Here is a 15,872-nt window from a genome sequence, read left to right on the forward strand (position 1 = left end):
CTAGTCGGGAGTGGTGCTGACTGAAAACAGATGATTTGGAGCGATTCGCGCGCCATTTGTTGGTCATTCTAAGGACTTATTGAACTACCCTCGTATTTGGTTACAAAAGTATATGTTTTATAGAAGATTCGTCTTTCTGGTAGAAAATTAATCTTCTTAGTTGAAAATTCGCCTTTTTGATTAAAAATGTAACTATTTGGTTGAAAATTCAACTGTTTTGTAAAAAGCTCATCTTTTTGGTCAAAAATTCACCTGTTTGGTTCAAAATGTAATCTTTTTTGATTCAGGATTTAACTATGTTGTTGGAATTTCGTCCTTTTTGGTTCAGTTTAACATTTTTTAATTTTTAATGAAAATATTTTTTTAGTTAAAATATCAACTATCGGAATTTTTATTGACAATTCACTTTGTTTCGTTTAAAATTCAACTACTTAGTTGAAAATATAGCTAATTTATTAACCCATAAGAAATAACAGGATTTACCCCCCCCCCCATCTCTAATGTAATTTTTAGATAACCCCTAACTAAATTTACAAAAACACATTTAATTAAAAAAAATAACGTAAAATTTCGGGAAGGGGGGCAAAAATTATGGACCCTAACAAAGTGGAGTACGTGTTTCAAAAGTTTCAGAAAAAAACCGGTATATTGTGATTCGTTGAGATGGCTAGCCAATTAGCGAAAATTTTCATGAATATTTTCTAATGAAAGTAAAGAAATAATGGCATTAGCCAAACATTTTTAGAAAATAGTGTCTTTAGTGTCATTTTTTCGAAAGAGTAGCAAACTATTGACAAAACTATTTAAAAAATGTCAAACAGTGTCGATAGTACGATGAGTCCGAGGCCTGTAACTGAGTGATAAGAAAGAAAATGAGGGGTTGAATTCACTAAGGGATGTACATCAGATTTAGAAAGTGATCAACCCCTCAAAATTAAAGTTGAGGTTTAAATTCTTTGGGGCGGGGTCTTACTTTTACCTTGTCCGCGTAAATAATTTTATCAAGCTCATTCTTTACTGCTGTTCGTTTTTGCTGCTCTTCGTTTTGATACTGCCAGTAAAGCCAGCGATCTTTGCGACTTGGGCCCAACATTTCACGCAGTATTTGCTCCGTACTATGTAGTTTTTCTTTGACTGAGTTCTCTAAAAACCGAACTGCTTGATCCCAATCTCTCTTATCGTTCACATTTCGATCGTCGAGTGTATTTAGTTGAATTACTCGTAGCATGTCGGAAGCCTGATGGTGAAGTTAAGAACTTAAGGTAATTTTGCATCGGAAAGAACGAAATATTTAGACAATTATTAAATAATTTATAAATTACCTTATCTTCCCACGTATGCCTATTCATCGCTTCATTCACAACTTCATTTTTCAAATTATCGAAAATATTATCATGATCTGGATTTAATTTCGCCTGGGACATGAACTTCTGAAATTCTTGTTTCAAGCATTCCCATCCGCTTTCTACACTTCGAGCTGGCAACTGCTGTTCTGCCCAGTGCTTTAATTTTATATCCACAGTTGTATTGAATGTACCTGAACAAATTTATGAAGAATATTATTATTGAGAATATTATTAATTTATTACGGAGAAAGTAAATTAAGACTTACTGGGATTGCCACTCTGAGCAGCTGGTAAATAAATATTTTCGAAAACGTGCATGCTAACTTTCTCCCAAAGTCTCGACATCAAAACTTCTTCCCAGTGTCTTGGTGAAACTTGTGATAAGTTAACAATTTCATCGAGAATCTCCCCTCTTGCTTTTTCGAACAACTCGTCCCTGTCGAGTTCCCTCAACCTACGAATCGGAAACGAGATTTTAGAATAATTTCAGATTATCTAAATTTACGACCATAATTTTTTTTACTACCGTGGGAAATTGTTTTTCCACTCAGTCTCGAGATTAAACCTCGTAGCTTTAAAGGCATCTGCCTGTTGTTCCACAGTCTCACGAACCATTTTCCAGAAACATTCTGCTACAGCCATGCTTAAATTTCTGGTGGTAACTTGACTAGACATAGCTAAACCATCCCTGTAAAATAAATAAATGTATCTAATTGGATAAATATTGGAATAATATAATAATTAAACAGTATATATCTAGATATTATAGACAATTATAGAAAAAGGATGCATAACTTAAAGCGTACAAATTCATAAGACTATTGGAAATTGTTCCCTTTTGAACTTTCTAATTTCAAATTTTCACATTCAATAATATTAAATATCGTTTAATTCCTAATGGTTAAAAATGTCCGTTTATTGAATTTCAATCGCTTCTATTTATATTCAATTAATATTCGGCAGATTAAAAAAAAAAAAGCACTGCAACTATCATTCAAAATTATTGTACAGGATTGAGCTATTGAAACATGAAATACTTATGAAACAATTATGAAAAACATTAAATTTTCCGATTTCTTGATGCTTTAATTGTTAATAAAAATTATAAAACTTGAAGCGCTTTAAATTTGCAAAATTTCGATCTTTGATTTCCCATTTCCTTAACTTATAATGTTGTAATTATATAAGAATAAAAAAGGCTTTAATTTTATAATTTTACAATTTTAAACATTTTAAAATAGAGTGCTTTCTATTCAAAATCATATTTTGGAATATAAAATCAAATTGAATGATTTTAAAGGATTCATTTCAATATTATTAATTTTCAAACATTTTAAGTCAAGTTTTTCGACCAATTTTAAAGTATCAAATTGAAATGAATGAATTTGTCTCGCCTTCAATTTCAAATTATTTAACTATAAAGGATGAATATTTCATTGCAAATTATACAATTTTTGACCATTTTAGAACAAAAGTCCGTTTATTGAATTCCAATCAATTCTATTGCAAAAAGCACAATTTTATACCTTTCAAATTTTTTAATTTATTTCCAATTTTTCATGAGCACAATTTCAAATTTGCTTTAGATTCGTATTGATTTATATCTCTTATGCATTGTATTTTATTATAGATTTATTGGATATTGAAGCAATTTAAATTATGGAAATACTACATTTTTAATTTAAATACTGTATTTTTTGAAAAATCAAAATTTCATATTTTGACAGCATAAAAAATTATGAAAAATCCAAAAATTACATTTTTCGGCCAAACTATGCAAAATACGGTAAAAGATGAAGAGACAAAAATTGTGCATTTGAAAAAGATCTCCAAATTTGTTATCAACCACTTTATGATAGGATGTATAGTTTTGGCTCTAATCATGAAAAACATGATTAACAGTAAAAAACAAAAAAATCTGCCCGCTTCGTGGGCACATTCTAATTATAATTTTTGTCATTTAATTTTTTTTTTCGTCTCGTGTGTAAGGTTTCAAAAATTTAATTAATAATTTGTTATTTTTTCATGTTAATACATTCTTATCAGAGAAGGTATTAGATTTGTGCAAAATTCGACCCCCTTCCTAGTTTTTGACAAAATTCACGTTTTGAGACCCCTTGCATCCAAAAAACAAGTTTTTACGATGCCAAGTTCGTTGGTCAGCCATTTTGGATAAACATTCTAAAAATGAGCGTATTTTCAAAGTTTTTGAGACCACATTTTTTCATGATTCCAAAATTCTCTGTACACTTGTTCATAGTGCTTGAAAATTAAAATGTTAATTTTCGATATTAAATAATCTGTGCAGAAAAGTCGAGCGCGCAGCGCGCGGTAAATACATTATCGAGAGCGAAGCGCGAGATAAATATACTGTCGAGCGCGAAAACCAACAGTCGCGCGCCCTAGGCGTTTAAATCTCGAAATTGTTTAAAAATTGAATTACATATAATTCTCTTAAATTTTGTTTTAAGCTTTAAAATGTTAAGTCTTCAGTTTCCACATATTAAATAATAATAAAATAACGGTAAAGTAATTTTCTTTGCGGTCTTATGTGCAGAATAAGGGAGATTATTTTAAAAAAGAGAAGGAATCAAATAAGGCAGAAAAGAGATGAAGAGGTAAAGAGATGAAAAGTAAAGATTGTAGCAGTCAAAGAAAAACCACTAACAGCATAAAATTGACAGCTTCAACAGGTCCCAAGTGAAAAGATAGACTTCCCCTTAATTTTCTCTAGAATTTTATCATGTTTCGGTTGTTAACATAAAAAATCTTTTTAACCCTAAATACTAGCCGAGAAAATTATAAAAACTAAACCAAAATTTTATTGCAAAAATTGATCAGGAAATTAACATGCACGATTCCTGAATTCTTAGAGAATTTGTACTCAACAAGTTCTAGTCTTGGCCGTTAAAGGGTTAAGACTTATTAAATTTTTTATTTTTAACATAAAATCTGCCCAAAGCACGGGGAAATTCCCATGGCGCGCTGCGCGAGCGGCTCCCAAGTTTAAACGCGACTGTTGATTCTCGCGCTTCGCGCACTTACTTTGCAATTCTCCCACATTTGTTCACAGACCTTTTAAAATTAAAGGTCAACGGATCGACAACTGTAATTTCGTGATTGTGAACTCTCTTTTTTAAAGCACTTTCGGATTTAGCGAACACATTCTCATCACGCATCTCGTGCTTCGCACTAGATTTCGTCCAAAAGGTAAACTTTTCTACATTATGCCTGGTATTGCTTATGCAAATATTGCAAAATAAAGTAATAATTATATCTATCATGATTGCTTTAATATTTGTTTCTTATTTTGCATTAATTTTTATTCTTAGCTCCGCTGAAACATATAAACTCGTTCTCCTTAAAATTATGCATAACAAATTTGTAGATCCTTTTTGGATAAACAATTTTTGTCTATTAATTGTTTTTTTTTCTTACCTTGTATCGTTTTCCTAAAAAAAATTTATTTTCAAGGTAATCTTTTACGTCTAAAACAAAAACTATGCTTCCTATACAAGAAATATTCGTAAAAAGTTTGTAGACCTTTTTTGGTTGAATATATGTCTCGTGTATGCTCGTAGCTGATGTCGTTTGTACACAAATTAAATTTTTTTATTTTCAATGTTGTTTTTAACGAATAAAACAAAAACTACATATCCTATAAGAAAGTAATTTATGCCAAATTTGTAGAGATTTTTTAAGTGCACAATTTTTGTCGATCTATCTCTTTTCGTATCTTGCTTTGTTTGGCCACAAAATGGAGTTATTTCTTTTTTATTAGTTATTGTACGATCAAAATTTGAATTTTCGATTTATTTTAACAAAATTCAAAAATTTACTAAGATAATACAATTCAATTATTCTTTCAAAAGTTATCCCGTATAAATATGGCCTCAAAACGTCGAAATTTGAAGAAATCCGCGAAAGACAGGTTTAACATAAAACTAATACCTTCTCATTATGGATCAAAATGTAATAATTCATTATTTTTTGTGCGATCAAAATTTTAATTTTCGATTTTTTTACACGAAATTCAAAAAGTGACTAAGATAATATTGTAGGGCCTTCAGAAAGTAAAATTTTTCTTCTCTTGACTTTTGTCCGAATGTCCATTTTCGTTTGGTATTTTGGATTTTGAAAATGCTATTGGGAATGGCTAAACTGCGATACGCCACATGGTGACAACAATCCGAACTAGAAAGAATAGGTATGATTTTAAAGATGGATTTGAATTTGTGCATAAAAGTGTTTTATCGATTTTTTTGGAATTTAAAGTATTTATTGGATACTAAAAATAATTCTTAATCAGAAACAAAAGGTTTTAGATGGAATTTACACCTTATACAGTGAAAAAACACATTTTTTGATAGAAATCTTTTTCTACAAAAAACCCCTTTATTGTACTATTTATTGTGATTTTCAACAGATTATAAACTTAAATCGACTTATTTTCAAGCAAAAATGAACTCAAAGTAAATTTTTATTAATTTATTAATGATATATTTACTATTTAAAAATCTGATCTAAAAGTTAGATTATAATTCATATTTAAATTCCAATAGTCTATTATTCGTATTATTTGCATAATGTGGAAAAAATTTGGAATGTGGAAATTTTTTTGACAAAAATGTGTTTTTTCACTATACATGATGAAAACTTTATCTTAAAAGATTTGTTTTCAGTATTCTATCTTAAAAGATTCTAAAATGCTATCTTAAAAGATTTGTTTTTAGAATTCAATCATTGTTTTAAACTTCACAAAGCAATCGTAAAAACACTTATGCAAAAATTAAAATACATCTTTAAAATTGTACCTACTCTTTCTAGTCCTCGTTTTCGGCACCAGGTGGCCCAATGGTCGACCACCATTCCCAATAACTTTGGTAACTTTTATTTTATCAAACAAAAGTCATGGGGATAAATTGTTCGTATTTTTGTGTAATATAAATAGCTCTTGATACAATTTTTAAATCTTCAAACAAGTGGTCTCAAAAATGTTGGCAAAGCTCTAACTACGACGACGACAGACAGGCAGGCAGACACCGACGTAAAAATTATTTTGTATGGCTCTGTGAGCCTCAAAACGTCGACATTTGATAAAATCCGCAAGAGTCAGTTTACACATAAAACTAATACCTTCTCATTATGGTTGAGAATGTAAAAAAGTATTCTATTTAAAATTTGTCTATTCTCAAACAATTTCTCTCCTTTAACGTTTAAAAAATTTGTTAATATATTTAGATGTTAATTTAATTCTCCGCGGCAACGTACACTATTTAAAAGTGATTAATTAGGAGTATTACTAAATACACAATTATAAACACGTGCATATCCATTTTATCTGATTCAACTTATATTTAAATGATTACAACCATTTTTAAGCGATTTCGTTTCAAATGTTTCAGTTTTTTATATTTTTAAATTTAGCTGTTACTATATTTCAAAATATTTTAGCTTTATATAATTTATTTCTAAAAATGTGTCGTTTAAGATTTGTCAGTCTTGTAATTTTCAAACTCAAAATTATTTAATTTTAAAAACCAAGAATTTGAAATGGGTTATTATGGGTTCCAATTAAACTCTTTCTTTTAGAAGCGTAAAATCCTAATTGCAAAATCTTAAAAGGCTTCCAGTTTCAAGTTCTTCTATTCTGAATATTTCAGTTGGACATTTTTTAAATTCCGCAATTACTTGAAAATCTAGAATTCTGAACAATTCAAATTTAAACTAAATTCATAAATTTCATAAATTCATAAATTTTAACTAAATAGATAAGAAAATAAATGCACAATCGTTTCATTTCTAATCACTCTACGCTTCAATTCAAATTACTTATTCTTTAAAAATTTATAATTTGAAATTGCTAAACTTCAAATTTTTTAACTGAAAGCATGTGATCAATAAGCGTTTAAATTAGCAAAATATTTACATACTTAAAAAGTTTTGAATTCCTAAAGAAATTCTCTTCATAATCTTTTATTGTTTGTATACTGTCATCCTGTCTCCCACGTCCAGTGACGACCGCAAAGTAACCTAAGGCTTTCATAGGAAACAGTTTTCCTGAAAGTATTTTCCTTAGACGTTCCGGATTCGCTAAGTTTTCTTCTGCCATATCCACCTGATAATTTGATTATACGTATAAAAGATTTGTCTTTTTTAGAACAGTCATCAACACCAGAAATACCCTTTTTTATATGAAAGAATTTTACCTTTGTGAGAACGAAAATAGTCCTCTTGCCAGAAGGATCCATCTGAGAAACAAGATCAGTCACATTACTTCTCTCAGCATCCACTGAACCATCTTGAATGCAAAGAATAATTGCATTCGGATTGCTCATATACTGCTGAGTCATGTGTCGAATCGCATCCCGAGTATCTTCTGCCATATCGACTGTGACTGTCTGCAACAAAAGTAAATCGAAAATTCAAAATTTGTTTGAAAATGGCTTACTCAAAAGATTCTGATTCGGAAACATGAGAACGTAAAAATTATCTTACACTAATGATACCAGGCAGATCGACAAGAACCATTCGAGGGAGTCCAGGACCCTTCACAGTCATGGCAATAACATCTTGGCTAACAGTCTTTCCGTTCTTAACACTGTTTTTCATACGAAGTTCTACTTCCCTCCTCAAGTCTGCCAATTCTGATTCCTTCGTTAAATCAAATTCCCTCGAACTATCTTTGAACTGGGCAATGTGATAAGGTCCTTCACTCAAAGTCACTTTAACTGGAGCTCTTGTCATCATTTCTCCACCGCCCCTGAAAAACATTATTTTAAAACACTCCTCTTATGGCAAAACTCAGGTCTCGGGCCCACTTCAGGGATCAAAAGTAGTGTCAATAGTGGCATTAAATTTGAAAAATAGTCGAAAAACAGTAGCCTGAAAGTATTTTTAAATTATATCAGTTTATAGTTTATATACAGTATGCACTTTGAACTTGAGTTACCTGAATTACAAATTTGGTTAATATAAAGGTTTTTTAAATTCGAAACAATTTCTAGGTTCTAGTTTTTTTTTATTTAACCTCGTTCAAATTAGAAACATTTCAATGCTCTGTTCCATTTAATTTTAACATTATTCGTTTCTAAGCTCGGATCTTTTCCATTTGAATCCTTATTAATTATTGAAAATGATTTCTAATCTGAACTATTTTCAAAACAGAAAACTTTAAAGCTTTTGACATTAAGAAAATATGAATATTTTTATTTATTTTTGGTTATTCTTTAATCCATTTACACTCAAACATTGTTAAATTTATAACTTCTTTATTTTAAAATGGTTCAATTCTAAGCTTTTTTAACTTTGCACGCTTTAACTTGATACTGTATATTTTTGGATATGATTGAATCAAAATAATTACTTTAGAACTCTTTCAACAATATATCAACAATTAATGAATTAATTTTAAAATTATACTTTGAAACAGTATGATTGAAAAATAAATTTATCCACTTTTTCATCATTGAATTTGAAATTATTCGATTTCGGACACTTTCGACTTTAAAATGTTCACTCAATAATTGTCATAAATTAAAATAACCCCATTTTTAACCAATTTTTTTTAAAAAGTCGAAAAAAGTCGAAAATGTAAAATCCGAAGCTCAGGAAATAACGAATAGATGAATTACACTGCGAAATTATAATGATTATTTATTCCTCAATTAAGTTGAGTTAAACTTGACGACGTTTACCTAGGGAAAATTCTCGCTTGGGCGATCATTTCGAGAACAGAGGTTTTTCCCGAGGATTGATCGCCAACTACGACAACTCGAGGCAAATGATCGGCTGTTGAGTAACCACTGTCGTATTCGCTAAGTTCGTCCAAAACGTCACTGTACATATCGATAAGAGATTTCTAGGAAATAGGGAAAATAATCATCAATAATATGCATTCAATCATTACCTGCAAATATAGAATGCTGGAAAACGTACCTAATCACTAAAAACTTACTTTGATTTTTCGATTGTTAAATTTTTGATTCCCTCGCAGCAACATTTGTTTTCGCAGCTCTTTATTTTCCTTTTCCAACCTTTCTAATTCTCGCTGATACTTCAACTGCATTTGCATGACTTCATCCTGCATCGCATCTATTCTCTGCTGTGAAGATTCTAAAAATAATAATTCCAAAATTATTTGGCTTCCAAATCTGTCAAATAAAACAAATTGCTATAATTATACCTACGAGCTTTTCGTCGTTCATCTTCGTTAGTTTCATTCAGCAATGGACGTGCATGAACGACTGTACTCTTTAGAATTTCCTCCTTAGCATCTGCTTTTAAAAATAAATATTTAACAACTTTTATCAAAGCATACCAACCCTAATCTAAAATCATGAATTTACCTCTCTATTTCTATTTAAACAATTCCATGAATGAGAAAATGAATCTGCCTTACTATCTGAAGGATAATTAAGTGACCAAGATTCAAATAAATCTATGAACTTAATTTTTTTTTAATAAAACCACTAACACTTTTTTTAACTGATCAAGTGCAGACATGCATGAAATAAAAAGCAACGGGTCTGTCCCATTCAGTATTCAATCTATTAAACGAATTTCTTTCAATTGTCTGTTTCATAAAAGAAAATGAATAATGTAAACAAAAAGAATCGGGCTTCACTTTCTTAATGTGTCTAATAAAAATAGCATAACAGAGCAAATGTGAAAAAAATGCTGAATGGACAGACAATGTTTTTAGAGAATCAATAATGTTTTTTACTTTTTACACACCTGAGTAAACTTGTTTTGCTACGGTTGAGATCACGTCAAACATACCTGAACAGAACAGACCAAATCATACATTAAAGAAAGAAAATAGAGTGAAAGGATGGCCGGTTCATTCATGCAAATGTAGCGAAAATTGTTACGTATTTTCAATTAAACTTCCAGCGCAAGTATAGCAGATGTGTGATTGTGTTGAATGAATCTAATCTGTATTTGCAGATTTATAAACTCATTGCTTATAGCATAGATCGTATTCCGTAGCTTAATAGCTTATGACTACAAATTATAACTAAATATTCATGATAATTAAAGTAGTCTTTAAATTAGCTACAAGTAATTTTTATATATAATTTTGCATTAAGGTGGTTCAAAAATGCATTGAATTTTTTCGTAATGGAGGGCAACGAGACCCTCCATTTGATTCCAAAATTTAAAAAATAGATATTGCATATTTTTGTTTTTGCACAATTTTGAATTTACCAGGTACCGCCAGGCTCTCGAAATTTCTCATCTAAAATACGTAGAAAAAAATCTAGGGCGGTTTTTGTTATAACTTATGTGGATTTGGAAAAATGTTACGGAAAAATTAGAGACATTGCAGAGGACTTTCCCACGAAAAATTATTTTATTATATTTTTTTAGGAAAGTTGGGAAAAGTTCGTTTTTTTCTTACAAACTTTTACTCTACGTTGCATAACAGTATTTATAAATTCAAAAATAAGTAGATAATACCACAATTATATACTTATATGCAATTATATAAACAATTATATTTGAATTTCCTATAAAAATTCTTTTAACAAACAGGTTCTGTTCAATAATAAAGCTAATATTTCAAGCTGTGCAATTTAAAAAAGGCATTGTAGGCTCTATTTTATAAGAGAAAAAAATGACTTCTCCAGAATAACAAAATGAAATACTAGAAATAACTTATTATTATTTGTTTAAAGAATTAGGAATATAAAAAATAAAATTCATGTTTTCAACAATTACTAGTTGTTATATTTATAGCAGAAGAGAGAACAAAATCCAAATTACCTGAATAAACATGGTTTAAATTAACAAGGGTTTGTTATATGATAAGGATCAGGTATCGAAAACGTATACAATATATAAAAAAGGTAACCTTGATTTTGTTTCTATCATAAAAAAGCCGACTTTTTGAGAAAAAAATATTTTTTAAACGAGGTAACATTTTCCCAAATCCATATAAGTTATTCTAAAAACCCTAAAAAGTTATTATTCCCCGCGTATTTTACACACAACGTTTCCAGTGCCCAGCGGCACCTGTTGAAATAAATGTGTCTAAAAAAAATATGCAACTTCTTTTTTCGGATTTGGAATCGAATTTTTTCCCCTAGAAAAAAGCTTCTTTGAACAACCCTAGTTTTCATCGCAAATAATTGCTTGCTGTGTTCATTTTATAAGATAAAATTAAAATTTTTGTTTATTTTGAAACATAATAAACAATATAAACAAAAAATGGTGAACTTGTAGGCTTAAAGGACCAAAGGATTTTTCAACTTTAATGTACCTTTAAAACACAAACACACACCTGCTTTAAACAAATAAATTATCTTTCGAATTTCAACAAATTAAGCATGTGTTTATCATAACTTGAAATATAATATTATTATTATTAAATGCCGAAAAAAGTATGTACATTTAGTGCTCTTTGTCAAAAATAAAAGAATCTAAAATAAGTTGTATCTAACAAATTTCTTTAAAAATGTTATAAGGCAAGATTAATGACCGAAATTTCTAAAAAATATCGAGTAGCTTTAACTCACCTAAATAATAAAGGTACAGAAAAAAGGTGAGACAGATTGGAAAAATAAAGAATAATAAAATAACAATCAGGATTCAGGAGTTTGGGTTGCAGGATTATACAAGGTCACCAGAGCTTCTGGAAAATCAAAGTGACTCACGATTTGAAGAGTCACCATTTTGCACATCGTATTGGCGGCTCTCTGCTGCTTTAATTGCATTGTCCAACCTCTGGTCAAACCACCTCTTATATTCTCGATATTTTGCCTCCCCAAGCTCCTTTAATCGTGGATCTGTTTACAGTCACCCACATTTGACAGCAAACAATTATACACAGAATTTCAATTGAGGATTATTTACTAAAGTCTTTTAAGCCTAAACTTTACAGTTCAATCTTTCGCATAAATAATCATTCTAAGATTTGTATTCAAAGTCCAGGGCTAGAAGGAAACTATTCATCTACGAACCTATATGCACATTTCCCAACAGCTTGTCCTTCAATTGCAAGAGATTTTGTGCACTATCGTGCCACTGTTGTTCCTTAGGAATTATGTTGTTGATCCAACTCATATCTGGTAAGCCATCTTTCCATTCTTCGTATTTCTATGATCAATTTTATTTTAGAATTGAAGTGAGAACATGGACTTTATGTGGGTATTTTCAGTGATGTTCAAAATGACAAACGGAACAATATTGGTTTCTTTTACAAACAAATTTTATAAACAAATGCACATTTAAGGCGTTTTTAAGGGAAAAAATGAATTATTATTAGTTTACTTTATAAACAAATTCACATTTTAGGCATTTTCTAGCAAAAGGAGATGATTTGTTCTTCTGACCATGCTGAAATTATATTGTCAATGGCATTATCTGACCAAATTTCGTTATGCAACAACATTGATTAATTTTATAAACAAATTATATAAAAAGATCTACACATAAGGCGTTTTTAAGCAAACAGAAATCGTTTTTTCTTGTATTTTTTTGATTATAATGACAATGATGTTGGCAGAAAACGTTTTGCCATTTTACGCTATTTGTTCATTTTATGAACGAATTATATGAGCAAATGTAAATTTTAGGCATTTGTGGTCAAATAAGCGTTTTTCATCGTATTTATTTTGAGAAAACAGAAAACTAACGGTATTCTTGTATTTTCATTAGTTCCTTGTTTATAATTAATTATTGACGAGGTTTGATAAAACGTGACATAAGTGATTCCAAAAATGCAATATCCCGTTACTGGAATCAGCTACTACATCATATTGACAGTGATATTTTTTTATGAACTTTGGTTACAAAATTATATCTATTAAATTTACATAAAAAACAATGCGATCGTATAAAAATTTTAGTTTAAAAAAATGGCACAAGCTAAAAAAAATGCAGGGAATTGATATAGTGAGGTGGGGCCATCTATATACCACGTGGACATTTTTTCACCACTTTTTGACTCCCCCCTCCCCCCTCGTGGACAGCCGTGGAATTTGGACAAATCCCCCCCCCCCCTCCGTACGTTGTCCACGTGGACGTATTTTATGAAAATATAGATATTATTAGTCTTCAAAATGTCCGGGAGGTCGCGACAATTCCATGGACATCATTTGAGTACTCACCAAAAATACAGATTCTTTTGTTTTCATACGTCAACAGTTCGAAACTCGTTGACTGGCTAACAGCTGTTGGTGAATTTTGCAACAATTTATCGTTAAACTGGTCGGAAATTCGAATGAAAAAACGTCAATTTAGTACTCTTCAAACCCACGGGAAATGATCGTTTGGATGCTAAAAACTAACCATAAGTTTCACTGGCATCTCCTTAGTGGTGCCAAAGTTAACTAACAGACTGTGAAACATGTCAAAATTTGAGTGAAAAAACGTAATTTTAATACTCTTAAAACCCATTGGGGATGATTTTTTAGGTGCAAATAACTACTAAGAAGTTTAGCTGGCAGCTCCTGAGTAGTGCCAAAGTTGACTGGCAGGCTGTCAAACATGCCAAAAATTCAAGTCAAGAAACGTGATTTTAGTACTCTTGAAACCCATTGTTGCGAGCTGTGAATTTACATAAAAAGTGGGATTTTCGCCGTTTCTTTTTTTATATGCATATTATTTTTATAGAAGTATCCTATAGATGATAATTTTAGTTAATGAAAAGGACAAAACTTTCATCCGGTTGCTGATTAAAATGTTAGTCAACTTTGGCACTACTCAGGAGCTGCCAGTCAAATTCTTTGTTAGTTGTTTGTATACCAAAACAATTATCCTCAATGGGTTTGAAGAGTATTAAAATGATGTTTTTTCACTCGAATTTTTGACATGTTTGGAAGTTTCCAAGTTAACTTTGGCACCACTCAGGAGCTGCCAGTCAAACTTATTTTTAGTTTTTAGCATCCAAACAATCATTCCTTGTGTGTTTGAAGAGTACTAAAATGACGTTTTTTCACTCGAATTTTTGACTAATTTAACGATAAATTGATGCAAAATACACTAACAGCTGTAAGTCAGTCAAAGAATTTTGAACTGTTGACTATGAAAACAAAAAAATCTGAAATTTTAGTGAGTACTAAAATGACGTCCATAGAATTTTGCGAGCTCCCGGACTATAAGAAGTCCAGAAGGAGCGATGAATTGGCTGAAAAAATTCGAATTAGCTTAGTGTCCAAGTGGATTCTAGCTCGACCCCCCTGATCCCCCTCGTGGACAAGCGTGGAATTTTGCCATGCCCCCCCCCCCCCAAAGTGTCCACGTGGTATATGGATGGCCCCGGTCGCTGATATAGGTATTTGAGTTTGACACATGCCCTTAATATAAAAATTAAATTAAAAAGAAATTTCTAAATCTACTCTCACCATTCTCTGAAAATTTTCGTCCTCAAATAATAAAAAATATATAATCGGTGCATGATTGCGTTCTAAATGTAACTTTTTTATTTCAACTTACTGTGCGCCGCCAGGGTACTTTTTTTAAGGTCTGGCGGCGCCAAGCTACTTTCTTGTCACATAGACAAATTTTCAAGTTACCACGTAGCTGTTGGCTAAAGACAGATTTTACTTTTATAATTAATTTTAAATAAAATATTTAATTCAATACAAAACACTTTAAATTCCTAATATTGTAAGCCGAAATAGATTGCATTTTCAACAAAATAGTTGAATTTTCAACACAAAAAGACTGTACTTTCCAGTAAAAGAGAAGTTTTGCAAAAAAATAGTTGAAGATTGAACCAAATAGTACAATTTTTCAAGACAAGAAGACGATTTTTTTTAAGACAGCTGAATTTTTAACAGAAATGAAATTTAAAAAATAGTTCTATTTTTCAAAAATAATTAGATTTTTAACAAAATAGTTGAATTTCTAACCAAATGCATTTGCAACTTATATAATAACCAGCATACATTTTCAACCAAAAATGGAATAGTTAAATTTTCAGGTAAAAACTGATAAAAAATAACTTTGAACAAAAAAAAACGAATTTCCAAGAGAATTATTAAAATTTTCACGAACAAGGTAAATTTGCGACGAAAAAGAAGGACGAATTTTCAATCAAAAAGTCATACTTTAAACTAAAAAGTTGAACTTTCAAATAACAAAAGATACGTTTTTAACCAAATAGTTAGATTTTTAACTGAAAAAGATCAATTTCTAACAAAAAATGGAAGTTTGATTGTCAGTTTAAAACATTTATTGTCAAACAATCATGAAACGAAGTTTCATTAAAATAGTTAAATTTGTAATGAAAGAGATGAACCTTCAACTGAAAAAATGAATTTTTTACTAGGTAGTTCAGGTTTTGATTTAAAAAAATATTACTTTTTAACTCTATAGCTGCATTTTCAACAAAGGAATTAAATTTGGAATCAAATAATAGTAGCCTTTTTAATAAATAAATTAACTTTTACACAAAAATCTAGTTGGATTTTCTAACTTCTAAATTTTATCTAAGTTCGTAACTACACCACTGGGTATTTTATAGTTTTTTTTAGAGGAATGGAAATTGTTACAAGAAATTCTCTTGAGTGAGGAGAA

At 30.2% G+C, this 15,872-nt stretch overlaps 1 protein-coding gene across 5 annotated transcripts in view; it reads right to left on the bottom strand.

Moving 5' to 3' along the window:
- LOC117176755 (dynamin-like 120 kDa protein, mitochondrial) overlaps nucleotides 1-15,872 on the bottom strand; it is a 24,700-nt gene that overhangs the window by 7,651 nt on the left and 1,177 nt on the right. Inside the window, exons 3-17 of one of the 5 annotated variants that reach the window (XM_033367038.1) lie at nucleotides 14,187-14,204; nucleotides 13,290-13,310; nucleotides 12,311-12,446; nucleotides 12,005-12,136; nucleotides 10,083-10,127; nucleotides 9,536-9,622; nucleotides 9,304-9,461; nucleotides 9,044-9,207; nucleotides 7,845-8,109; nucleotides 7,556-7,747; nucleotides 7,280-7,464; nucleotides 1,873-2,034; nucleotides 1,613-1,800; nucleotides 1,323-1,537; nucleotides 980-1,237 (exon numbers count right to left, since the gene is read on the bottom strand). In XM_033367038.1, coding sequence (XP_033222929.1) covers nucleotides 980-1,237; nucleotides 1,323-1,537; nucleotides 1,613-1,800; nucleotides 1,873-2,034; nucleotides 7,280-7,464; nucleotides 7,556-7,747; nucleotides 7,845-8,109; nucleotides 9,044-9,207; nucleotides 9,304-9,461; nucleotides 9,536-9,622; nucleotides 10,083-10,127; nucleotides 12,005-12,136; nucleotides 12,311-12,446; nucleotides 13,290-13,310; nucleotides 14,187-14,204 — 2,226 coding nt within the window. Of the gene's footprint in view, nucleotides 1-973; nucleotides 1,238-1,322; nucleotides 1,538-1,612; nucleotides 1,801-1,872; nucleotides 2,035-7,279; nucleotides 7,465-7,555; nucleotides 7,748-7,844; nucleotides 8,110-9,043; nucleotides 9,208-9,303; nucleotides 9,462-9,535; nucleotides 9,623-10,082; nucleotides 10,128-12,004; nucleotides 12,137-12,310; nucleotides 12,447-13,289; nucleotides 13,311-14,186; nucleotides 14,205-15,872 lie in introns of those variants that run through there. The other 4 variants (XM_033367034.1, XM_033367036.1, XM_033367035.1 and 1 more) reach the window with 4 other exon arrangements.

This window comes from Belonocnema kinseyi, chromosome 7 (genome assembly GCF_010883055.1).
Source record: "Belonocnema kinseyi isolate 2016_QV_RU_SX_M_011 chromosome 7, B_treatae_v1, whole genome shotgun sequence".
NCBI lineage: Eukaryota > Metazoa > Arthropoda > Insecta > Hymenoptera > Cynipidae > Belonocnema > Belonocnema kinseyi.